Source organism: Spea bombifrons, chromosome 1, assembly GCF_027358695.1.
Source record: "Spea bombifrons isolate aSpeBom1 chromosome 1, aSpeBom1.2.pri, whole genome shotgun sequence".
Lineage (NCBI taxonomy): Eukaryota > Metazoa > Chordata > Amphibia > Anura > Pelobatidae > Spea > Spea bombifrons.
Genome location: NC_071087.1, coordinates 126,442,619 through 126,469,541, shown reverse-complemented (window position 1 = coordinate 126,469,541; position 26,923 = coordinate 126,442,619). Strand labels below are relative to the sequence as shown.

Here is a 26,923-nt window from a genome sequence, read left to right as displayed (position 1 = left end):
CTTACTGTGACACCCATGGAATGGAGTCTAGGCTACTTTGTCAAGGCTGCCATCTCAGCCATTTAAATGATCATACCTACAAATTATTTGTGTTGCAGGACAGGCTTGTTGCGAGTGCAGCCCAGGACAATGTAGAAATTATTGGCTTAAATATGCCACTCCACGAGTTCTGCTGGCAGTTGGCCTAAAATACAGAATTTGTAGGTCTACTTTTGAATGACTGGTATTACAAAGCTAACTTGCACATTGCGTGAAATGTCCCTCTGCCATATGCAACGTCCTGCCATCAGAGATGATATACAATTGTCCATTTGCCTATTAGTGGGGAAGTTTTGTTTGCTGCACTGAGCCCTTAAAGCTTGCATCAGTGTGATGGCCTGCAAAGTGTGATGGCCTGCCTGAGCACTTTGACCCATGTGGGTGAGAAGCATTTGCTTCTTTGCCGACTAACTCTCCAACAGGTTTTAAGGATCCCCCCCAAACTGGGATGGACCATTTAACTGATGATGTGTACTACAGGGCTGCATCAAAATTGCTGTCTTGCATGATACATCAGGGAGCATCTTATAACCCTAACCTACAAGTTGCCACTGGGGTTTGGGGCTGAAGTTCCAAGAAGGTAATGCTCATATTGTGCCATACGCTGGTGTTTGACCTGAAGTGTGTGGGAGAAGACCAATTATTTGAACACAAAGCATATATATTGGTGTGATGTAATTTACTATAATTAAAGGGTTGCTTGAAGTCATTTTGCAGCATACAGCTCGTTCAGTCTTCAGTATCAGAAGCACAGCAGCTTCTCAAGAAAACACTTACCACATTTCTCATTAGTGCATGTTAATAATAAGACCAGTTTATGGCACTAGGTATTAAGTCTGACACATTAGCCCTATATCAGAGCAAAACATCTGAGGGAAGGTATAAGAATAGACACTTTATAATATATATATATATAATAGATTTTCTGATCGGTTGTTTTAAAGGGTGTTTAAACCAGTGACACAGCATGCATTCACCAGATTATATAGAAGTGGCCATCATAGGATAAATTATTGCACAAATGAAGCTGATCTAATACCCAAACACTGCAGGTCTCCACGCAGAACATTCTCCCTGAGCCCTGTATAGGGTTGTTTTTTTATTTTATTAATGTATACCCTTTTAGAGGTTTGCATAATACGAAAGTAGCACAAGAGAAGACAAAATACTTTCTCTCTCAATATCATTGCTCTGATCAATCTACAAATCTGGATTAGGTAGTGAAAAAAAGGTCTGGTGCTTAATAAGCCTGATATGTCTTTTTACATAGGGGGTCACACTAAGAATTTTGTTATACACTTGCAACACATTAAAATACCTATGTAAGCATTGGTACAATCACACTTATTTTTCCATGTGATAACATTCTAAATCAAAATGAAGCTGAAATATTTGTTTGCCCTACATGAAAATACATTAGTTTATTTATTGTCATGAATTGGTTAATTTTGGAGTGATTGATGGCAGTTGGTGACAAAATGACCTTACAGCTAAAAGTAATTTCCGTACAATTGTTATATGCAGCGTAAAAGCTATATATTAAAGCTTCCGTTCCAGCCTTTTTCCAGCTTATCTCTGCAGGTGGCACGAGGCTTCCCTGTATCTGCGCATAATCACAGATCCGTGGCACGTGTAAGCATGTATCCCCAACCTAACCCTCAGGTGTGCTTTCAGAAGACATTTCCCCACACACTAAAAATGGTGGTCTAATTAAAATAAGATTAAGATAATCAGCAATTTAGTCCTCATTGTACCACATACGAGATGCTGCTATGAATTGTCAAATTACAGTTAAAGATCCAGAACATCAAGTTATTCCTAACATTCCTAGGAACTCATTTCATGCCTAAAATTATAGTAACATACAAAATGAAACTGATTTGCTGGACAAACATTGGTAGCAGGCGCAACTAGTTCTTATACTTATTTTCTTACATGGCTGTGTACATTAAACAAAGCATTATTGTGTTGAGTAATTGCGTAGTGTAGGGGGTCCCCGGCATCTTTAATGGAACGAACGCAGGAGATCGGCTTCACCTTAACCTATATAATTGCCACTGCATTAGCTTCTTACACGCTATTTTAAATATGCCATAATTACAAACCAGAGATCATGCAGATATTTTATATGTATTTTATGTACTGTACCAATAACTTAAATTTTATTTTGCTAGAATGTACAGATCTGCTGTTGAAATACTTTAATTTCTATCTTTACAAAATGTTTTTTTAAACCGACACAGAAAAAAAAAATATATATTATATATATATATATATATATATATTATATATATATATATATATAGCACCGTTTCATTTTCTTTGTTTTATTTTACACCCTTTTGGACCTTGAGTACTGTGAATTTAGATGTCTCAACCCCTACCAGAATGGTGGAAAATTACACATTTTGCCCTACGCCAACTTTCATGGTAAAATTTTTATTTTTTTGCCTGGAGCTTCTCTTTTGCCTTATTGAAATAAAATACAATACTGTAAAAGTATAAAGCTGCAGTTTTCTCCATAAACTAATGGTTGCTTTAGAGGTGCTGCTGTTTAGAAGAGGCATGAAAAGTCTTCTGCTTGCTAGGCAATGCTTTTCATCGTTAGAACCGGATATACTACAGAATAAAGAAAAACACGATAAATAGTCTAATATCTCCCACTAGAGGTTTGTTTAAAACAATGGTGGTTCATATATACATGTCATGATAATGTGGCTACATACATCAGAGATAATCACGATATAAACAGAATCTGTGATATAAAAGCGTTAGCTTATGTTTACAGTGATAGGCTGGTGTCAGACCCTGTAGCCACCGGTCTCACCAATAAAGCACAGTAACATCAAGACAATGTGGGTCAATAATTATTGCCTTGCTCGCAACGCATAAGCACAGTTGCCATTTGTTCATTAAAGACTAATCCACACATTGACCATTCCCTTAAATGATCTCTGGTGCTGTAGCATAGAAAAGGAAGAGGCATGGTCATTACCAAGGTCCCCGCTAAGTTTTAGTAGTTGGTGTGCGCAGAAATCTTATGTTGAGCAAATTGTTTTTCCCTGTTACAAAAATGCAAATGCAAACCTGAAATTGTTTCAACATAAGTTTGGCACAAACTATCTTGTGTGCTACAACTCTTTTCCTCCTCCATGTTATGTCAAGTATAGATCAAATAAACATGTGGAGACATAGCATTGCAGGTACAGATCAAGTGATAAGACATACAAACCCTGTATTATAGGGGTATAGATTAAATAACACATGGAAACTCAGTATTGAAGGTACAAAGCCACTGAACACACAAACCCAGCCATGAAGGCATAGATAACGCATGTAAGCCCTAAATTGAAGGCATAGATCACACACTCCAAAGGCCAGCCCTGGCACCTCGATGCTGGGTAAATCCTGTGTCTGTCTGCAGATTGTACCCACAGTGGTCTTCTCTAAGAGTCTGAGGTCTCACTCTATTCATTCTATACCCTTTAGGCTCAAAACAATAACAATAATGAATTCTGTCTAAATATACACACCACCCTTACAAAAGCCTGCCCATACATACACATCCTGGCTTATACTTGCCCTAACATGAAAACACTTCCTCACACTCACTATCCACTCTCATAATTTCAATAATAGAATAATCCTTTTTGTCTCATACCCTATGCTTTTCTTTGATAAACCTTCTCATATCCCCCTTTGCATGTCTTTATACTCTTATCTCTCCACCTCTTTCCCAATACCTACCCTACAAATCTCCCCTACTCATTCCCTTTCTCCCCCTTATCTGACTTTTCTGTTACGCCCACTATTTCAATGCCTTATTCATTATCGCTCCCCATCTCTACACCCCCCCTGCTCCTAGTACTCATTATTTTCCCCTTCTCGCTCCTCTATCTTTCTCTCAGTTTTCTTATCTCTGCCCTTTCTCCCCATCTCTTACTTGTCTGTAACCATGTAGCTTGAGGTCCGTTCTTTCAGTTTCACTGCTCCCTCGCCATGACATATCCAGGTGCTGAGCATCAATTGCCAGAAGCATTGCACGAGAGTGTGAAACTTTGCACTCCCTGTATTTTGGGACCGTTAGAGGGAGAGATCCATGATCTTCCCAATTGCTCCCTGCTCCTCCAGCATCAGGCAGTGACAGGCAGCCCAGTCCGCCGCAGATGAGGCGCCGGTCCCGTGTGCACATCCCTTTTGTATGTGCGCCTCTTTCGAAACACCTCTGCCCGCACACATGCACAGCTTAGAAGGAACATTGGTCATCACACAATATTGTACATACAGGAGAGGGAAAAAATAAATGTCTAGGAATGAGCCAACTGTATGTTAAACACATCAGTTGTAATTGCATTCAATACATCAATATAAATCTTGAGAACCCTTAATATGTGACCTGAACAGTATATCATCAGACTGATATATATAGGTTTGTAAACTTCTTTCTAGAAGAACTTGAAACCATGTCTTAACGTGTATATATATATATATATATATATATATATATACACACACACACATATACACGTTATATATTTATATATATATATATATATATATATATATATATATATATATATATATATATATATATATATATATATATATAGTTAAAACATAATTTAGAACATGGAAGAAACGTGGAAATGTCTCCCCCGACGCCAAGTGTAAAATAATTAACCAAGCAGGGTTACAAAAAAATTGCATGTCTACAGATTGCTGATGATTCTATAGACAAATTTATATTAAAATAACGTTGTCGCTTTTCACTGCCTCTCCTCCTCACAACCCCAGTGAAGCAGAGGTATCGATCACTTGTAAAGGCAATGTTGAAAGACACTGCGGTTGCCAGCGTGCATGAGCCCCAGTAATCACATTTACAGAACTATCATCTATAGGCTGCTGCAGTCTGGCTAGGTCTCCATGCAGCCAGTAGTAGCATTCCTGATGCAGTCTTGGTGAGCATGTAATATTACACCCTACGTCCTGAATGGGTTAATATACCTCCACTACATTTCTACAGGAAACATGTTAAAATAGTGGACATAGGATTAAAAGTTACAGGCTGACCCATGTGGATCCTCCAATATATCAGCACAACGCCTTTTGTCAAATATTTTACACGAGTCCTTGTACACAAAATAGCTCTTAATTACCTGGCCATAATCAGTGCACACACCTGACATCACATGGCGCAATGATGTCAAGGCGCTCAAAATTAAGACAAAGCAAAATTTTGAACTTGTGACCAAACAGGTACAAGCTTAGGACATGTCCACCAGACATGTATATAGGAGTCATGATTCACACATTGTTTCCAACACAAAACATTCGGGAGTTTGACCCCAGTAAATTTATTTAAAACGCACATATACCAGCACAACATTGTTTTAAATGCTGTGTGATTAACACAAAGACGGTTGGCAAGGCTTCCCAGATTTTATTCCACTTGGAGCTGGGTTTGGTTCTAGAGGAGTCCATCTTCCCATTTCACCACCTAAGAAAACGGATCCGTGAGGACTGAGATATGTGGGCTTTATCATTGGGATTATGTAGTATTTGCAAGATTAGTAATCTGTGAATATGTTACAAAACTACTTAGCTGCATGTTTCGGGCAAAATCAAAACGGCTCAACTTTGAGCGATCGGGAAGGTCCCAAAATGTAACCAATCCAATTTACCGTTATGAAAGTGTAGTCATCTGAATACCAATATACATTAATTATCTCTATATCTAAACGTGAGCATGTACCTAGCCTCCAAGGGTCCTGATGAAGTATGTGCCCTAAAAAGAGTATTATTAATTAAAATGATGTTTATAGAAATCCAAGTCCTGGTTCCCCTCCTCCTCAGTAGAACAACTTTCATAAAACCTGCAAACTTTAGCAAAGTCTGTGTACTGGATTGGCCAGTTTCAATCGTTTAAGTCTCCCATTGTATTGATTATTGAACCTAAGGTTACATAGTAATTGCCGATTTATAGCCAACCTGTAAAATAATCCTATTTCCCTTAGTTGGATGCCTTCCAAAAATCCATATAGAGAACGTGGTAAGAATGAGTCACACAAACGGATGTCAGTTTTTAAAACTTTTTTATTTTTTTATTTTTTTTTAGGTTTTATTTTATATTATCTACAAAGTAAAAGTTGTTTTTTTTTTACTTAACTTAAAAGTTACACCACTGTCTTGAGGCAGCGGCTGCATCATCAAACCTGACTCATAAATAATAATCCATCAGTTTGATGATCAGAATCTTTACTGAATCGGTTTCAAGTTTAGTTAGAAGATAAGGGATTTTAGAGTCTTGATTTTTTGTCTTTAATGTGGAGATAGCAGCAAGAATCAATTGTGTTACTTCCTTCGCTAGCTGATGAGTTCATAACTTAGAAGGGCCTTTCAAAATAAATAACTTCCAGTTATCAGCAAGCAAAGGCAGGGCTTTTGGAGGACTGGTGCAGTTTGTCAGACATCCTGCATGTTCCTACATGCCTCTACTCAGTCCAAATCTTTCCCACTGCAAGATGATCAGTTAGCATTCCTATTGGATGTTATCAGAAATAAAGTTTTTTTTTTTTTAAACAAAAAAGGAGATTCTAGATTTCGGGCTTCCAGTGGAGGGATTTTGGCCTGTAAAATGGTGCCAGCCTTTCCGGTACTACTCCAAATTCACAGCTGCTGTTGGTGATGTGCTTGCACTAAACAGGGAAATTAAAACACACATTAAAAGTGGAAATATACATACAAGTTCTGAAAATGTCAGCAGGTTACACAACACAATTGTGCAATATTTGTTGGTAACATGCCTAGCAGCCATATGTTAACAGTAACCAGAACAAAGCAGCATTTGTAGGGGCCGTATAAATAATGCCATTAAAAGAAAAACAGCAATAATAATGGTAAAGTGAGTGACACTTACCTGGAGGATGTGTCATGTAGGGAAAATGTGCAGTTGTAGAGACAGGAATGGGTTGTAAACCACTTTGAGCAAGAGCAGCTTGGGGGCCCCCTGGTGGCTGAGCGGTCATCAGCATCATAGGGTGAGAAGGAACCATCCCAGACTGTACATGAGCCTGTAAACAAAGGGATGCATTGAAATAAACCTCCAGTAAGAAGAAGAGCAATGCATGCATAAAATGGCCAAATCTAAACAGCCATTTTTATATGGCGTTGTAAAAATGAGGACTCCCTGAAGCATTTATATATGAATAATCCCTTTCATGTTGACCGCATATAACGATATTTAGCGTGCCAACTGTGGGAACTGATAACAGGGATCCATGCTAAACCCGATCACTGACAGGGAACAAGCCCTGTGGAACGCCCACAGGATTGAAGAATGACAGAACTCTGGCAGCCCTACATAAACTGCTCATTTTTATTCCAATAACTTGCTTTACTGATTATGGGGAGAATTATTAACATGCCTGCCCCTCCTTGAACAATGATGGTAGTTGTGAAAAAAGACCCTTAATATGGAAGAGAAGTAGCTTGCAGTTTGAATTGATTTTATTCTGCTCCATGTTAAAGACTAGAAAAACACTTTTGAAAAACAAAGACAAACATAGAAATTAAACTTAACTAATGTGTTACAGGATAACATCTACATTTTAAAGGTCACCCAAGATTAAAAAAAAATAACTTATTAAGCACTTAAAATATTCTGTAATTAAAATACCAATTGTCACACTTCAAGAACGTGACTTGCGAGATAAGTCAGAAAGAGATTTGAAAAATATATTGTTTCGTATATTGTATATGGACGCTAGCTAGGAAGCGTGAAAGCAGAGAGGGATGGAGATTGTGTTACCTGTTGCACGTGAGCCATGTGCGGTGGGTTGGTGTAGGCAGGCTGGACGTGCGAGGGGTGGATCGTGAATACCGTCTGTTGAGTGGGAAAGCTACTTTGTGGAGACTGTGCATTGGAGCCAGGGGTCATTGATGGTGGAGTAGGAGCCAGGCCAGCATGGTATATGGCAGACTGCTGCTGCTGGTTAGCTAGGTGGAGAGCCTGGGCTGCCTGATGTTGATGGTGCTGTAACAAAATATGGTCTTACATTTATTAAAAAAAAAAAAAAACACACACAAACATAGACCCATGTAATTGTCACTGAGATGAGAAGTTGCAATATTAGTATATTTAAATAATTACACCATTACAAAATACAGTACCCAATGTATGGCTACAAAAAAACAAACCCCGTACGGTGCTAAGCGACCATGATGACAATCGTATGGTCCTCTTTTTTTGGTTGTAAATGGCAGATTATGCCATCCATAAGGCAGGTGGCCAAACACATCAATACCATCCCCACTACATATATTCATTTTACATGCATGGCTTTCTACACAGATGTTATTTTTGTATTAACAATATTATTCATACAAAAAGACCGACTATACATATACAAATAGTAAGAAATACATATATATCTCTTCCACACAAGATTTTATATATGATATATACATATCATATATAAAATCTAATATAAAATCTATTGTGTAGATACACTAAACATAAAAAAGGGAACCTTGACTGAACAAGTCACAGGTCATGAATGGGTTAACCTTACCTGTACTGGGCTTGGGGCTGCGTGACTACCTCCATGTTGGTTCTGTTGCTGGCCAGTAGGTGTGGCAGAAGGCTGTGGATGCTGAGGATGGGGGTGAAGAGCCGCGTTTGGGTGGGCATACTGCTGTGCTAGCGAGTTGGTTGAAACTGAAATAAGGGAGAACATTTAAGAACAGACAAACAAAACATGCTTTATTCTTTTGAGAGCAGCAGCAAAAGACGCCTGAACAAACAGAGCAGATCCTGTTATTCCGTAATGACCTAGCTATAAGCTATAAGACGGATATCCGTAATATTTCCCAATCACAACTTCATAGCTGAAGCCACACATTCTATAAGAACCCCCATACAATGTGGGCCGATGTTTTTCTTGATGCGGGAATTGATTTCATTCAGCCACAAAGGCATTAGTGATGTTGAGTCCTGATGCTGGTTACTAGGCTTATAAATTCTACCTGAAAGCCGTTTTGCGTTTGGAGGTAAAGATTTCACAGGCCGGTCAAGCTCTTCCCCCTTTGTTTGCGCGCAGCAGCACTGCTATGCTGGATCGGGGGACAACCAGAGGTGGGAACACAGAATCGTGCAGAATGTCACTGTATGCCGTCGCTTCAAACTCTAAGGGGGCTAGTAACAAACATTAAAGTACTTCAGAGCACTTTTCCTCCTCTACCTATACATCACAACTCATCGCCCCTATGCCATTGATCTGGTGTGTTTCTATCAAAATAACTAAAAGATCATAGAGAGGGAAACGATGCTAGTGATAAAGACTAAAGCATAAAGGAGTGCGATGCCGTTACCACTAGGTATCAGGTAAATGTCAATGTCTTAGGGTGTTTAAAAACATTTAAGCATGTAGCAAAACCATTAAAGCGCCACCGGGGATGCCCACTCACTTGGATTAGTGAAGCTAGTTGGTGAACACTCAGGATTAATGGATAGAAATGTTGGTAGGGCTACTACAGGAGTGAGTAACTGTCAAAACATGGCCTGGGTAGACCTCACAAGACGGGCAAAAGAATTTAAATGCCCGCTAATGGATGCATCAACATTATTATGCGCATTTATGGGAGTATTTTATGTTACTCCTTGTAATAAAATTATGCTCAGCATAATGAAATTACATCAGTTTGTGGGAGTGAGTGAATGATCGGATGGTGGTTTCGTGGGAGTGAGTGAATGATCGGATGGTTGTTTTGTGGGAGTGAGTGAATGATCGGATGGTGGTTTTGGATGTTTGAAGGACACCTAAGGCCAAACTCCAGACCAAGCCCTACTCAACAAGAAGCCACTCTGTCCAACTCCCAACAGCTAGAGAAACAGACTGCAGGTCACATTGTTGTTGAGGCAAATATCCCCACTTGGCATAGCATGCTTATTAGGCTAGTTACGGGTACTTGCAACAATCTGGCATACAATGCAATAGGCATTGCCACATCGTCCTCTCATCCACACAGAGTGACGGCTCATTTCCATGCAAAATATATATATATATATATATATATATATATATATATATATATATATATATATATATATATATATATATATATATATATATATATATATATAGTAACATTTCCACCTGGAAGATACAGAGAAAATCCAAAGGCTGCAGTTTGCAGGTGGTAATAGTGGTAATGTGGAACAGAGAATAAAAGACCTAGTTTATGGAAGACTGAAACTTGTGAATGGCCAAGAGTGTGTGGTACTAAACAAGAAGAAAGCAGATCAATTTAAGACAAGACTTAACTAGTAAACTTGAAAGAAGAAAATAAATTGTAGTGGCGCTACTGAATTTCCAGTAACATCTGCATTCCTTATTAACGGGTTCAGTTGGGCAGACTTCAGACTTTCAATGTTTCCAGCATCAGTGGCCTATGAAGTCGTATTTGGAGGGGGAGGCTGTTAAATTTAGTACAGAGAACAAGGCATTTGTTAAAATATGTTTTTGTGGCCTCGGAGCCCACTCAGATATAAGCAGCAATCAAATTTGTTGGGGAAGGCCATCCATCTCCTGCTGTAGTACAGGGCAATCGAGACGATTAGTAAGACGGGTGAATCATCTTAACACTGATGGATCCACACTACGCTTATGAGATTTCCAGAGCCGAATAAGTAGTATTGTGATTTGCCCAGGGTGAGTAAAACAGGGTCACAAATGTACTCCTCTAATGCTTGTTCTGATATCCCACAAACCAGTGTGTGGGTTTCTATGACCAGCACTTCTAAATGCAATACAAATTGTAAGCAGGGGGATTCTCAACACTAACTCTGCTGCAAGCCATGGGGACAGCAGTGAGAAACCTGCAAACACCGACGCTACAGTTCTACCATTTACTGCACTACTTTGTATGTTTTTGCCATGGAAATTTTTCCAAAATGCTACAATTAAAACCAACAGCAGTCTTAAACTAACTTTCGCCAGAACAAATGAAACGGTGTGAATTTTGCGCCGAAATCAGCTATTAGAAACCCTACGCAAGTTTATCCTTACATTAAGAGTTTGTATGCTGTCCTTTTTGGTGACTATGTTGGAAAGGACGGGATGTGTTTTGAGCAAATATAAGTCACTTGGCCGGGTATGGCTGTAGTAAATCTCTAATGCCTACAAACAATCTACAATGTGCCATGGGGGGGAAATCACTCTGGCATCGGGTAAAGCCAGAGCTAGAAGAAACCTGGAGAAGGTGAAACCAAGACCGTGCCCAATTACAAACCTTTGGCCAAGTGCATTGTTACAGACAAATGGTTGTGGAATGGAAAAGGCATGGATGTGGCGATATAACACAATGGGACGGAATAACCAAAGACTATACAGGGCAGCACCGCAGGGTGTATTTCAGACGCACTTGTGTTCAGGTTTAGGAAAGTTTGGCAATGCAATCACCAAATGTGTTTTTTGTTTTGTTACTTTTAAGCACAGTCATTTAGAAGTAAATCAAAATGAAGCCACTCACTGGTAAAGTAGAAAGAAGGGGTTGTCTCCTTGTTGTTTGGCATTTTGGGACATGCTGAATTTGGGGAAAATAGAAAGGGAAGTTAGCCTTTTTACAAACGCAAAACATTACCGGCATTTATACGATGGATAAAAAGGTGTTTAATCCTAATCATACGGCATTCAAACATATCAGAGGTTTATCAATAAACTGGTTTGAATGTCCTACACATTGAGCAAATGTAAAGCATACAGGTCATCTTGTTATAGAACGGAACGTTTTAAGACTAACTGGAAAGAAAGCCTATTTACCAATATGCAAACATTAAAAAAAGCAAAATCTCAGGCCTGAGAAAGACTGAACAAGACCTCAGAAACATACTACAAACGGGCTAGCACCAGAGAAGTGGAATGACCCACCAGACGAGTAACTACATGTCCGACAAGACTACGGTGGGGTCTTGTGGGCTCCAGACGACTAATCTGGCAACAAACAAAGCTGGAGAAATCAGACAGCCCTGTACAGAGCTTTACACATACATGTGCATTCAAATCATAGTAAAAATCCCTTCTTCTGCAAACATAAGGACAGCTCTACAAATCCTACAGACGAGATCTTCCCTCAAATCAAATGCAGTTATGGAGCTACCGTTAAAGCACAGAGGGAAAAAGTTACTTAGATTAACAGGAAAATGAGAATCCAGCCTATGCATATTAACTATGAGGCCATCCGTTTACACAAGAACACGTGACATACAGACAATACAACATATGCGTTTCTAGCCAAAGCACATGTGACAGTTCCTCCAAAACAGGATTGCATTTCTTCATTTGTTATAGATCTTCAATACTTCCTTAAAATACAGTTTCATAACCGGCGTGTACAACGTAATAAACATCGACACAAAGAAGCATAAAATATACACCAGCTCTGCAAGCTGTACTTATGAATGGAGTAAGTAGACAATCGCCGACGGTTCACACAAAGATTCTCTGTCGCACCACCAGCTGGTAGGACAATGAGAGGGGATTCCCATTAACAGCTAAATACCATTCCAACAAGAAGCTGGAAAAAGTCAGATAGTAACATGCCACAGCGAGGCTGAATATTACGCATAGGGTCTCTATAAAAGATATGATTAAAAGGACTTTAAAGTAAAGCCATACAAACTAAAGAGCGAATATCTTGTGTAAATAAACCGGCCACTAAAGAGGCTCCCTACTTCACAGACTTGTGTGTAGCGTAACAAAAATGGCCACAAATCTCTAACAGGAATTTGAATCTCAGTTTCACCCTCATATCTTAAAAGTGCTCCTAGAAAACCGATGACATAGGATGGTAAATACTTTGGCTATACATTATGCGAACAATGGATAGCCAACGTACCTTTACCCTAAAGTTTCTAAACTACTTCTAAACCAGCATAGAGATAAGTACAAATATGATCTCTGGGTACACCTCGGTCGACATGTCAAAAATCCTCTCCATATCACAGAGTGCGGTAATACATAATTGTAGGCGCGCGCACAACTAAAAATAAACCTGTACCAGCGGGGTGTGTACATATATCTGTATAATTATGCATAACTGGAGCGTTACGTTACTATGTGGAATGACCATTCATCGAGTATTTAAAGCCATAACTGTTGATCAAGGAGAATAGGCAAAATGAGCAGAGGGTCCAATTTTTTTCTTCAATCTTTATTCCCAAAGTAAGCCAGTACAATATGAACAAAAAATAAAAATTCTAACATCAACTACAATGCAATAAGTAAAATAAGTCATGTGACAAGTACGACGAACAAATGATGGCCTCTTACAATCATCTTCCATCACCAAGGAGACAGAATTACTTGTAGACCATAAGATAACAATAACCCCAAAGAGCAGTAAGGTACCAACGCAGCCTTAAGGTCTGGTTACAATTACAGCCATATCAATATTAGAGAGATAAACAAAGCCACAGAAAGTATTAACCAAAAGGCAAACACACTGCACTTTTCTGTCTACCGACACAGGATAACATTATGTTCCAATAACTCGAAAACTTCTCAAACACAGACCTGCGCCATGTATAAAGTTTAAATACAAGTTTTATAACTGCAGTGAGTGTAGTATTGCACAGAAGACATTCAGGGACTATAAAAACACTACTAAGGATAAAGTAAGTACCCCTGCATGTGGCGGTTTATCTTACCGTACATGGTGTGTGTTTGCTCGGGAGCACCATATTGGGTTCCAGACGATGATACTAAGCCAGCCTGTGCATGTGCTGGTGGTGCCATCACCCTAGTACTCCCTGGTATAACCTGGCCATACATATGTGGATGCTGAAACAAGAACAAAAAGAATATTTAGAAAAAAGGCATTTATGTGCAGCTTACAATATTATCACATGGGAGAAAATTGAACGCAGAACATTCAATTCATGCTACAAGTGTGGAAGGCGGCAAAGCAGAAATCAGTACTTTGTTTAAACATCAAGTTCCTTCCACCTAAAAAAATCAACTAAGAAGTGAAATAAGTGAATGTGATTAGCAGCTAAGGCTGGCAGAACTATAAGAGGGATTACCTGAGACTGATAATGCTGCACATGTTGCATGAGAGGCTGATTAGGGAACTGCTGCGGGCTGTAAGTTACGTATTGTGCAGAGTACGCAGGTGAAGTCGCAACAATCGGGGGACCTGCAGCAGACACGGGATGCATCATTGTGTTTTGGTGATGCTGATCTTGTCGTTGTTGTGGCATATTAGATACTGAAATGCAACGTAAACATGATTAGCAAACATTCAATCATTTTACAATATAAAAAATCAAAGCTAAGGCCCGGTCGCTAGGTGCAGCCTGCCTCCGCACAACAGCTTAGACATCTCAAGCCTGCAGGCGCATGGGACAGAAAACAATATTCTATTTTAAAATCCTCACATTGATCTTAGCAACCAAGCTAATTTTAATTGCTTCCATCATCTGCAAGCCATCTTGTTTCTCTTCCCTTGGAGAGATCACACAATGTTTTCAAACGTGTCCAAATGAATTCTTTGCCCCTAAACCTGGGGCTGACTACCCTTGTAGGTAGATGTTTCCTTCAAGGCTTTGAAGTCATTGGTGCCTCGACAAGGACATTATACCTACTTGTGCTCCTCACAGAGTTAAAGAAATCTTTAAAATGCCAAAAAAAATTAGAGCCCTACTTGCCATTTTCCAAAAAAACACATTATATAAATGCTATTAGAAAAAAAAAAGATACTAAAATATTTTAAGCTTGGGATTAAAAATAAAAATGAATGAAAACAATACATGGCTCAAAAAGTGTAATGCCATTTTCTAATAGATAAAACATGAAACTCAGAATATGGGAAAAAAATATGCTGAACCACGTAGCATGCAGACTGAGAAACTGAGCACAAGTGCGCACATCTCACCTTTACCTGCTCTGTAAGTTTTAGCCTGATTCACCGGCATCGTAGTCATTGGAATAGAATACAGGGGCTGTTGGGGGGAGAGAGAGAGAGAGAGAGAGAACACAGTGTTTGACATTACTAAACAGAAACTATTAAAACTTGATAGATATTGACAATCTTTTTTGACTGTAAGGAAATCAAGTTCTTTCTGTTTTATACATCCCTGTGCCCCATGCAGTCCCACCACAGGATAAAAGCAAAGTATTGTGGAAATATTTGAATTTGATTCTTCAGGTAAAATTTAAAAAAAAAACAAAAAAAAAAAAAAAAACTTAACTTTTAGGAGAAGCTCCAGCTCCAGAGCACCACACTCTACTGTGCCCGTTTTGAATGCCTGACGGAGCCAGCCACTGGAAGAAGAGTGCCACTACTGAAACCAATGGGAATGCTTTTTGAGCTTGAAGGGTCATTGATAGACCCCCCTGGAACTCTGGAGCAAACCTGGGCTAGCTGAGGACAAATATATTACGTGTGCACTTTGGCAAGGAGGAGATGTGTTCAGCTGAATGCATCTCCTGCAAGACAAGGAGCTGGAGGTATGGGGAAAGAGGGCCAATGGAGTGGGAATGCATGGAGGGATTTGTAACACTCTATTATACACATTTACATTGCTACAATGTCTGGAGTGTCCCCTGAGGATCATTTGGTATGATTCAACAATCAATATACATTCATATATTTAGGGTATATGTTTCAAAATACCTGAACTCCAGGGCTCACAGGAACTGGATACATCATGTTTGGTGCAAAACAAACCGGTTGTGTGTATACAGGAGTCGGCTGCTGATGACCAACCATAGATGGACTAGGCTGTGCCTGTGGTCGAGGAGATGTTGGGGTTGTGGAAGGCTTAGGCTGTTAGACAGATACCATAGGTTAACATTGCCAAGGTAAGAATAAATTGTTAAGAAAAGGGGGTAACAGTTGTCCTTTTATATTAAATTCATACTGGGGAGCATTTTGCATGGTCTCCGATGTATTTTACGATGTGTTACTCGGTGCATGCATTCTTTGGTTACTGGCGTTAGGAAAGGATGTTTAGCAAAAGCATGTAGACAGGATGAATAGTTATGTACACCTCCTGCACACGATCAGCTCATTCCTTTTTAAATGTATGAGTAAGTACAGCCAACCAGCTTGTCAAGGGTAGTTTAAAAAAAAAACTGCTCTCTATTACATCCACTTTGGTCATTGCACTACAGTCTCTTAAAATAATCTATGTTCCAACATCCAGAAGCTTTATACTTGGCTATAACAGACTGCAGGCACCTACCTGCGCATATGATCGTGGATTGAACTCCTTTGCGTTGGGGTTTAGTGTTGATTTTTTCACTTGTCTTTCAAAAGGGGGGAAAAAAAGCAAGCATTACAAAATTGCATTTTCATTCATATTTTTGAACAAAGCATGTTCTCACATATTTAAAAGAAGAAAACTCCATCATAAAGGGGCTATAAATTAAACTAGTTGTTGATATTTGACACTGAACATGATTCTGACAGTTCACAGGCTATGGTGTCCACCATAGACTGAATGATTATTGCTTTTAGAGTCATCCAACTGGCCGTTGATGACCAGTGATGGAAACCTCTATGCCATGAAGAAAGGCCATTGCATATTTTATAGTCCTAAACTGATTTTGGGTAGAGACCCACGGAGCCTGCAGGATCACTCCATGTGTCATGGGTCCAAAGAGGAAACATTAGCCTGTCATCCCCACTGGTGGAGACACCAAAAGTAACTTTATAACCAAATATTAGGCCTGTGATGCAACAGTGCATTTTTGTACATACGTTGTTAGGTAAGTAACCCCAGGTGGTTAAATTCTGTTTAGAAAGAGTGTGGGGTGGAATTATTACAGCAATACTCACTCTGTAGCGTTTTCCTTTTTGTCTTCCTTGTCATCACGGTCTTGTTTGCCCGGGCCAGAGGTTTGCACACCTTGTGAAGTTACTTCTGGACCTCTTTTGTATTCTGAGCTGCTGCTGCTAATGGAGGGTGAGATGCTAGGACTACTAGGTTTGCTGCTGCTATTGCTTGTCGGTGCATTGCTGCCACTTTCACTGGCAGATTCCTTTGCAGATGAATCTTTCTCCTTCATAAGTTCTCTAGGCTTCTCTCCCCCGTCTCGGCTTTTGCAGAGAAGCTGATCCATAGAATCAGGGCTTGAGCTAGGTTGTAACTGGAAACAAAAGAATGTTTAAATAAAGTGAATATGATAGTTTGCGGTCCCTTTTGTGTAGTCTATTTTGCAAAAGCATGGGTGGATTCTTAAAATGCATTCACCCCCCCCCCACACACACACAATTCTGTGCAGGAGAGGCACCTCCAGCGCTGTGTGTACATGTGTAAATGTAAAGTACTTCCCTGTTGCTGTTTAGCAGATTCAGCTGTTAATCAGAGACAGGGAGGTATGCCGCTGATTTCAATTGAAGTACTTCCCTGCCGCTGATTTACAGCTCCAAGCAGTGGCAAGAAATGTCGGATCATGGAGGAAGAATGAAGCTTCTGCAGCACGGGAACAGATCCAGGTAAGTGTAAGGTAAGTGCGTAATTTTTTTTTCAGAAGAATGCATATTCTATTATGTCCTTATTCTTGTTATTTAGTAGGAGTGTCGGGGACATTAGACAGTCCATTTAGGGGGCATTGCCCCCCCACAAGGATGCACAATGTTTGTTCTATAATTGGCAAGTCTTACTTACCCTAAAGTCATTTTTAAACTTCTTTAAGTCATCTAGTTGTTTCCTTTGTTCTGACGCCATGGGAGACACTACTTTAAGAAAAAATAGAGCTAATTATCAGAATGCATGAGATGGACAAATGTATCATATGCCATAAAATGACCAATACTAACAAGCAATATTCATGGAAAAACTAGCAAAAATAAAAAAGGTACCACTTTAAAAGAGATAAATACAAGTTAATAGAGTAAGATGTACACTTTATTAAATATATGGTGTCATTTCTTTTTAAATGAAAGTACATACGTGTTAAATGCCTTTTAAATTCTGTTCATGAGATTATGGTTGGCTTGACAGGTTTACCCAAATAGAATACAAATCAGGTTTATATAATGAGAACAGAGGGACGAATGCAATAGTTCACTCTGACCTTTCCTTCAGTGATTTGCATCTGTTACATACTTTTCATTAACATGGCAGGACATATGGTAACCACAAGACCAAAAACGAACATTTCTGTTATCTTTTCACTTTATCAGATGAAGCGACACGAGGGTTGAATTCCTCCAGTGTTTAAGTTCCAAGTAGTAAGAAATGCATTGGTGTTTCCATTTTAGCACAGAGTACCCACCTTTGTTTTCAGGTTTGTTAAAGCTAGAAGATTCACTTTGTTTCATGCTTTCTCTACCACCAGCAGGTGAATTTTGTCTCTGGTCTTGCAACCTTGAATCCTTTGCTGAAAGATATTTTTTTCGTTATATTCTGTCTCACAACGAATCACACCCCATATCCAACTTTTAGAACAAAAAATTATTTACCAAAAATGAATGTGCTTGTACCTAATTATTAGGTGCTAATAAAATCTTATATTGCTTGATAGGTCTATGGATCAGAAACAATGCTATAGCGGTAGCCATGACATGTTGCCCCTGAATGGATACATTAATCGGAGTTGAATTATGCAGAGCTACACCTGCAATGGTGCACGATGGACCTACAACTGTTATTGTAATGCGTGTATTGTTTAATCAAATCCAGTACGAGGAAGGGAAAACAAAAATTCACTTTAGTGCTGAAGTGTTTTTACAACAGCGTTGCTCTCTTGCATACACTATACCATTCTCTGTTGATGTGCCAACAGCAGCTTAACGGACTGAAAAGTTATTATAAGACATACCTTCACAAGATGGAGTAACTGCTCTGTTCGAAGCAGGGCTGGCAGGTGTAGGCGAAGCAGCAGGAGGTGGCATGGTAACAGATTCTGGGGGAAGAGTACCAGACTGGGGAGAGCTCAGGGTAGGGCCTGAGACACCACCTCCCATGGCACCCTGTCTGGGGGATCTAGGCCTGTGGGTCTTGGGAGAGAGTCGTTGAACTAGGAAAAAGGATGGGAGAATGGCAATTTAATGTGTAGGTGTGGAATGCAATTTTTTTTTATTGTTACTTACAGTTGGAACGCAATACAGAATTGTGAAACTGAATTTCACTGTGATAGTGCCATAACAAATGCAGTCATATGCAGGGGTGAGCTTAGACTTAGTGGCAGTATTTCTCCTACTATACAAACCTCCCCCCTTAACCAACACAAAATTGTTGTGTATTCTAACTCCCACTAACCCTAACAAACACATTATCCCTGTATCCCATGACCTCTCTCTCTCTCTCCTGCCCTCTCCTCATCTCAAATAGTCCTGTCTTCATTGCAGCTGCTTGCACTCTCCATGCAAGGGGCAGCTACTACGGTGGGGTCACGCAGAATATGTGAGTTTACGAGACACTCTGCCTACCTTAGCACTTTCCTGGTCATATGCAGAAGAGAGTGTGTAAGTCCTTAACCATAGCTACACTCCTCAGCTTCACATCTCTAAAGTGCACTTACAGCTTAAACATGTTTTCACATTCTATACTTATAAATAGGTGGAAAGAGTAATACTCCAGTTTCTAATATACTAAAACTATATAGTTATCAAGATACCACTGTGAAAGCTACCACTATAAATTTATTTTAATAAATGGATCCTGAACAAACACTAAAATTTGAAAAAGAAAGAGAAAAAAAGAAAAGAAAAAAGAAAACAAAAAAAAAAAAAAAAAACACTTACCCCCAATAACTACCGATGACCAAGTTCCACCAGAACTGTTTCGGGCAACAGGTGGGACAGAAACTTCTCCTGATTCATTGCGGGAGACAAACTCTAGACCTCCACACATGGTACTTCTACCATTTGCAACCCTGTGGGTGCGAGGATGTCGCTGAGCCTTCGGAGACATCCTTGGAGGTCCTGGAAGGGCAAAACATATTCCATGAAAAATTCTATTCTAAAACAAAATACTTACATGCAATCAAGCAGCTATGCCGAAAGTGTTAAAAGCAGTCACTTTACAGTAATGTTAGACAATCATTACTTGTTGGTGGTGATTTAACATTTTTACTGACAAACAAATGCAAAATAAATTGGGAGTTGTCAAGTTGTGTTTGAAGGACAATTACCAGCAACTCCAGATAAAATAGTGCTCTTCACACTTGGAAAACAAAGCCAAGGTAGACAAAGTTAGGAAACAAACGCACTTTAAGAACACAGTAGAAATCAGTTCTTCCTTCTGATGTGAAAATACACAAGCTTAATATACATTGAGGTTCCCCTTCAAGGTGCAATCTTTACTCTCAAAATAGGTGCTTTTGTTCTTTGCAGTAAAATGTAACCTTTTCCCCAGAAATATTTGTTATTCTTAAATATCATGTTCTACACACACATGCTGACCATATTTATCAACGTGTACTTAATTAGGTCATAGAAGGTGAGGCCATCTCAAGATTCCCTATCCCATAAGGTCCCCTCCCACCATATTCCTATCTTTAACATGGAATGGGGTGTTGTATGCTTCTCCCAATGCACCTTCTAGTGCTTGCCACCAATCCCCATAACTTTTGAAGTTCACTCTGCCCATCTCTCATCCCCACTCACCACCATGTGTGAGACTCCCCTACTCTTACATCCCAATGTATCGGTCTCTTTGCTGCCATGCCCAAATTTATCTAAGGAGATTCCAACACACCTGTTGACAATCCATCTTTCCCTGCTGCCACCTCCCCTGTGCACTGTAATCGCTACCAAATAGACTTGGTCTTCTCCCACTCCTGTACGGTCTGACAATTTTCAATGACCTCCTTTTTGTCGCACCTTACAACTATTCCTCCCTCTACCTATAACACTCTGCAAACCTACAAAAACCTGTAAACTAGACCTCCCCAGGGCCGGACTGGGAATGAAAAGCCGCCCTGGAAACATTTGGAGACCAGCCCCATATAGTTTATCTCGTGGCCGAGCTCTTATACCCACACGCACCCCTTATACACACCCGAGTCACACTATTTGCTGTACAAATAACTATAAAACATTATTTTTATCACATTTGTATTAAAATGCCAGAAAGCAAAAGTGTTAAAAGGCCCTAATAAATTAAATACATTAGACATAATGGAATCAAAGCATTTGCTACTGCAAACATTTTTAGATTAAAAAGTTCCATTTTATTCAGTGGAACAAAACACTGATCACATTATTCTTCACGATATTCTTGTAAGAAACTTTTATTTCTTTAATTCAGGTTAAAAAAAAATTCGTAAAAAATTTAATAAAAGCTGTGATTGAGAAAAAAATGTTTTGTTTTTATTTTCTTTTATTTGCCAACCAGCCCCCCCCCCAGTTATGCACATCTGCCCCCAGAAATGTCTTATACCCTCCTATATGCCACTCTGGCTCCAGAAATGCCTTTTGACCCCCTATATGCCACTCTGGCATACAGGAGTTAAAAGGCATATCATGGGACTTCTCTTTCGGGTGTCAGTTTATTTTAAACTTTTTCTCTCTTTTATTGTTTTTGAAATTACAAGCATCAAAAAAGTTCTCAAAAACATTGTAGAATGCTCTTAAAGTTTGTTTAGATAATATTTTCAGACAGCTGCATGTTAGCCACTTGTGTGTTTTCCATTTTCTTAGTCCAGCCTACTAGACAAAACCCTCCTTGTCGTTTACTGTGATAAACTATATAATCCCACATTCCCAGATGTTTAACCCCTTAATGACAAAGCCCGTACATGTACGGGCTCAAAATGCATTGTTTTCAATGGGTTTAGGGACCGCCCATTGTCCTTAAGGGGTTAATCTACAACCAATCTTCCATCATCCAGCTCTGATTGACCCTCTATAATGCAGTTTCAGTTGAGAGATCTGCACGGAAAGAGAGACTGCCCTGAGCAACATTACTAATAATGTCCTCACCTATTAAAACAAAAGGTCTCCTGATTCAAGTCCTCCTTTATCTCAAGATTGTAAACTTGCGAGCGGGGCTCTCTCCACCTAATGTATCGGTTTGTCTTAGTCTGTCAATTCTAGTCTTGTCATCCCCCTTGAATATTGTATTAAGCGCTGCGTAAACTGTTGGGGCTATATAAATAAAAGATAATAATAATCTAGCAATGAATCCCCACCATACCGCCCTCTGTTGGTGTGCTGCAGGTTCAGCTCAGCTTCCACACCCCAAACCTCCTCTCTATCTATAGCTCTTTTCTCAGACAACTAAACCTTTTTGGTCCACCAGCAGCACCTATATGTTGAGGACATGCTATTTTAGCTTTGCTCTCCCGACCAACCATCCCTCTCTTCTAACTTAGCTCATGATCTGTCTTTTTGACATGGCACCCCACTACTTGAACTTCAACATCTTAAAGACTGAGCTTCTACTTATTACCCCATCTCCTCTAATACACAAAGTACAGGCTACCCGTTTTACTGGCCCATTATTATTCCTTACATGCAGCAGCTGGCTGTGACTTACTCACAGATCCAAAAATCATAGCAACAAAGTTCTATTATCTAATAGTACGCTAACCCCATAAAACAGTAATGGAGTTACTCATGCTTTGCCTCCGTCAGAATTTAGTTAAAGTTTCGCTGTTCTATATTACAATGCATTTACCTCATGGCCAAGATATTCTTGCAAAATGATACAACACATACCTGTATATGCAAGTGATTGTAACCAGATACACGTCACCCACTCAACCTACCTTAAACATATTGCACACTGATCAGAGAACATAACCAGCATATTGAGATTGTCTCAAGAGGTATATGACCAGAGTTGCAAAATAACCTTTAGCAAATCCAAAAAAGAATTTAGAAGGCATCACAATAAAGCATCTTAAAACAGTACATGGGAAGTTCCCTGACGCCCAAGTAACTAAAATCAAAGCGAAACTTTCAAACACACTACATACCAGTACAATAAAATTAAAACACACCAACTAGTTAACTCTAAGTTGCAGAAATCATAATGCAGACACACAAATAGAAGTCTTATGGCTACAATCCAATCTTAACAAGCTTTAAGCCAATTACAAAGATTACAATGAGAAGGTCTGACAAGCATGCAACACATTGAGGCCACATATGTAAGTGATTATTGTTAAAACCCTAAGAATGCCGTGAGCATAGATGCAGGGTAAGAAGGGATTTTTACAAGAACAAAAAAAAAAAAACAGAGGTGTTGTACCTTCTGAAGACATGCGTTTAGGCATAGTAGAGACAGGAGCTGGAGAACCATGAGCAGAGGGGTGAGACGGGGGTCTGGATGGCCTCGAAGGGGGCCTGGAGGGCGGCCTTGTAGGGGTGGCTGCCCGAGGTGGAAGAGAGTTGGGACCTGACTGGTAGCGAGAAGGTGGGCGGGAGGAAGGAGATGGACAAGGCGATGGCCAGGAAACACCTGACAGAACAAATGAGATGAAGGAAAGTATAATAAAAAGAAAGGAAAAAAAAAATGGGATGAAGGGAGGGAAAAAATAGGTCAACAGAAAAAAATAAACTATAACAAGGTAGGGTATATGGTTCCTCACACTCAATTCTGGGTTTGTACGTGTAACTTCATTATTCTCACATTAACAAACTTTAAAAACCCTTCAAACAACCAAGAATCATAACTTATTTTTGATAAATGTAATGATCATAAGTGCATTTGAACATTAGAACTGGTTTGGGATAGTATTTAATAATCAAAAGATATACTTCAAAAGCAGTTCTTTAGAGGCAACGGTGTGCTTCATTACATACCTCCATTGACAACTCTTTGGTCAGTTCCAGAACTAGGACTGAAGTCCGAAGAATGGGAACTAGTTCTTGATGGCAGTGGTCCAGATCCAGACTGACCCATTCTTGGGGAATTCTGTCTCCCACCATGGCTACTCCATGACATTGTATCTTTATTTCTCTGTCCAGGGGGAATGTATTTGTTCTCTCTTAAAAAACACAAAGAAGCCTTTTCAAAATGACATCTGTAAGTATGAAATGAATGTAGAAAGAACCCTACTAATTAGCTTACCGGTTAGTTACAGGGTGCCCTTCTCTATCACTGTTGCGTTGAACAGCGGTGTACTTTTCCTCTTCTGATCGTTCATCATTTTCCAAGGCAACACGGGCTTTGTACTGGGAGCTTGACTCAATCTCCTCAGCTATCTGTGCTGCTCTTGCTTCCCTCTTTAAATATTCCTCAGAATTATCTTTCTCCAATGGTACTCTGAAGGAAACAAAAGAGAAATAAATGATGCAGATTTGGCAATGTTTTTAAGTTACACATACATACAAAAAAGGGACTAAAAATGGACAATACAAACATTTATTTTTTTCTCTCTAATTTCAAGGTTTCATGTATATTATACATATTGAACTTGGTATTTCGTGTAACATTATACATATTACACATATACGGTATATTTCACAAAATACCAAGTTCAATAGGAGTGCTTCCCAGGCAGCAGCCTAAACTAAGTGGGTATTTATGCTGCAGCACCTTCAGCAGTAAGTTACTTGATTTATTAAAGTCTTCTAAGTACTTTCATATACAATCATCTTTGCTGACGCAGTATAAATATAAGGCCGCCTTTTTGCTATAAATAGATCAAGATAAATTGAGGTGGAAAAAGAATTTTAAGCTCACATCGTTAACCATGCATTATGAAGGGCTGTATTGGCTTTTCACAATACATTGTCATGGAAGTGATGACATCGCCGGCAAGGACTCTCAGGGGTGCCTAACTCACTGGCTGATCGTGCCATGTGCAATTAGTGAGTGTGCGTGCGGGTATGCTGCAGCCCTTTGACAGAGATTTCATGGGGCTGCACACAGTACAGAGGGCTCCCTGTTGGATTCCCATGCTTGCTGTACTGGGGAATCCCAACAGGAGATACCACCGACACCACAGGGGCTCCACTGTGCCGATATACATTCATAGGATCATAAAACGACTCCAAAGCGCAAAGTGGATATCTATAAAATGTGACTGACTCATTTTAAAAATCTCTTTCCCACCACCTAAAAGCTGACCGATTCCCTAAATATTATATATTAAATGTAACACCCTCCCACTAATTTTAAGGGGAAAAAGGTAAATTTTAATTGAGGTCCAGCTAAACTAACTTGAGGGATACCACATAACAAAATATTGTTTTTTTCTTCTGCAGCAGCTTACTTCGGCAAGAAATGAAAAACAACATGCAATGTGAGAAATACAAATCTAAAATATGGAAAATTTCAGAAGTTTTATGTATCTTATATTACATTTTAGTCATACAAACTAATGCCATGGACATTAAGGGTCAGAGACATAGTAAAAACATGTTAATTGCTGCTACCCTTCCCCTCCATAGTCCAATGATTGTCACAACTGGCTGCCAGACACCGGCAGGAATATTACTGCCTTGCAGTAAACAAAAACAAACCTCAATCTTAACCTATCAGTGGAGACCTTAAAACTAAGCAAGGTATGGGGAAAAGATTTAGCAAGAACTAAGTTGTGCTGGGTGGTTTGTGAACAGAAAGAGAAAATACGGGTGTCATGCAAAATTCCTATGTTAAATGGTTAAAATTTAATCAGTTTAAACAAAATCAGTGGGGCAGGAAGAGCATCCAAGCAGGACATCTTCTAAGGATACCAGATGTCCTGTGCTGGGTGCCATAAACTTACAGAGGACCAGACACTGGGGTCACACAGTGGGCTAAACAGCAACACTGAAAAATGTTAAAAGAGCCATTGTCCCACAATATACTACGAGTAAGAACCCCTTATTGTCCTTAAGGGGTTAAGGTACATTGTACCAGAACAGCAAAATATGAGATATTAAAATATGAGGCAGGCGTTTGCTGCCAGGTTTTATGACCATTACCTTTAAACTCAAAGCTTCCTGGGATAGCCGGTAGTGTTTGCTGCTCCTGTATGCATTTAAGGGGCTTCTGTGACACTTGGAAATCTTGGTAATCTTTTTATTTTTTTTAAAAATATGTAACTGTGATATGACTTACGTATAGGAAGAGAGGCTACTGTCATAGGTGGACACCACACCATAATTTTCTTCATTGTAACGGAACATTTCGTTGGGGTCCCAACCATTAGACTACAGAATTTGAATTGAAAAAAAGATAGTTAACAGTTTATCTAAACTTTCTAGATACAGTTAGACATTTCAAAACCATTATTTCAGTCTTTTCAGAAAAAATCATGGCATGCTATTTATAGAAGAAAAAAAACCATTCACGAAATGCAACTAACAGGAGCACTATACATATGCAAAGTTTTACTTCTATAAAAATTTCCTGCCTGCTTATCTCTGCAATAGATTATAAAATGTGGTTTTATGGTCTACAAAAGGAATCGTGGATTAACCAGTAGTCTTGGGCCCAGCAGCTTGCTTGCCATATAGTATAATAAACAGTCTCTACTATAGTGAATTAGTACAGATGCCTGCTGAAAACCCAAAAACGGATGATTAATGGCAAACATTTACTTACTACATCATTGTCTAGACACTCCAGTTCGTCACTAGCAGCAGGCACGCTGCTACTCACAAGGCTTTCGCCTCCATCCCAAGGCTCTAGATCTTTTTCCTTGTGTTCACCATTCAGCTTAGATGTTATGCCAGAATCAGTGAAGCCATCTGAAAGACAGTAGTCCTTCTTTGACAAACTAAACAGATTTTACACTGATGTAGACACAGAAGCAAAATAAAGACTTTGTAGCTGACCACAATTTAAACTCCAAGGTAGCTAGGGAAAAAAGCTCAGTAAAATGCAGACATTTACAAAAGTATCCTTTTTTTTTTTTTACAGCAGTACATTATTATTGCTATTAATTAGGATTTAATTACTCTCTCTCAACTTTGTGTTGGGCAGTTTATTCATTCG

The 26,923-nt window shown here is 39.3% G+C and overlaps 1 protein-coding gene across 7 annotated transcripts in view; it reads right to left on the bottom strand.

Moving 5' to 3' along the window:
- Nucleotides 1-6,114: 6,114 nt before the first annotated feature.
- ATXN2 (ataxin 2) overlaps nt 6,115-26,923 on the bottom strand; it is a 37,805-nt gene continuing 16,996 nt past the window's right edge. Inside the window, exons 6-25 of one of the 7 annotated variants that reach the window (XM_053473072.1) lie at nt 26,531-26,676; nt 26,045-26,136; nt 24,068-24,262; nt 23,800-23,984; nt 23,246-23,455; nt 19,792-19,971; nt 18,867-19,064; nt 18,321-18,425; nt 17,711-17,778; nt 16,879-17,189; nt 16,283-16,346; nt 15,712-15,864; nt 14,971-15,037; nt 14,120-14,304; nt 13,745-13,877; nt 11,569-11,622; nt 8,610-8,755; nt 7,847-8,071; nt 6,956-7,109; nt 6,115-6,734 (exon numbers count right to left, since the gene is read on the bottom strand). In XM_053473072.1, the coding sequence (XP_053329047.1) occupies nt 6,706-6,734; nt 6,956-7,109; nt 7,847-8,071; nt 8,610-8,755; nt 11,569-11,622; nt 13,745-13,877; nt 14,120-14,304; nt 14,971-15,037; nt 15,712-15,864; nt 16,283-16,346; nt 16,879-17,189; nt 17,711-17,778; nt 18,321-18,425; nt 18,867-19,064; nt 19,792-19,971; nt 23,246-23,455; nt 23,800-23,984; nt 24,068-24,262; nt 26,045-26,136; nt 26,531-26,676 (2,900 nt within the window). In that variant the 3' untranslated portion in view covers nt 6,115-6,705. Of the gene's footprint in view, nt 6,735-6,955; nt 7,110-7,846; nt 8,072-8,609; nt 8,756-11,568; nt 11,623-13,744; nt 13,878-14,119; nt 14,305-14,970; nt 15,038-15,711; nt 15,865-16,282; nt 16,347-16,878; nt 17,190-17,710; nt 17,782-18,320; nt 18,426-18,866; nt 19,065-19,791; nt 19,972-23,245; nt 23,456-23,799; nt 23,985-24,067; nt 24,263-26,044; nt 26,137-26,530; nt 26,677-26,923 lie in introns of all 7 variants that reach the window. The other 6 variants (XM_053473064.1, XM_053473079.1, XM_053473093.1 and 3 more) reach the window with 6 other exon arrangements.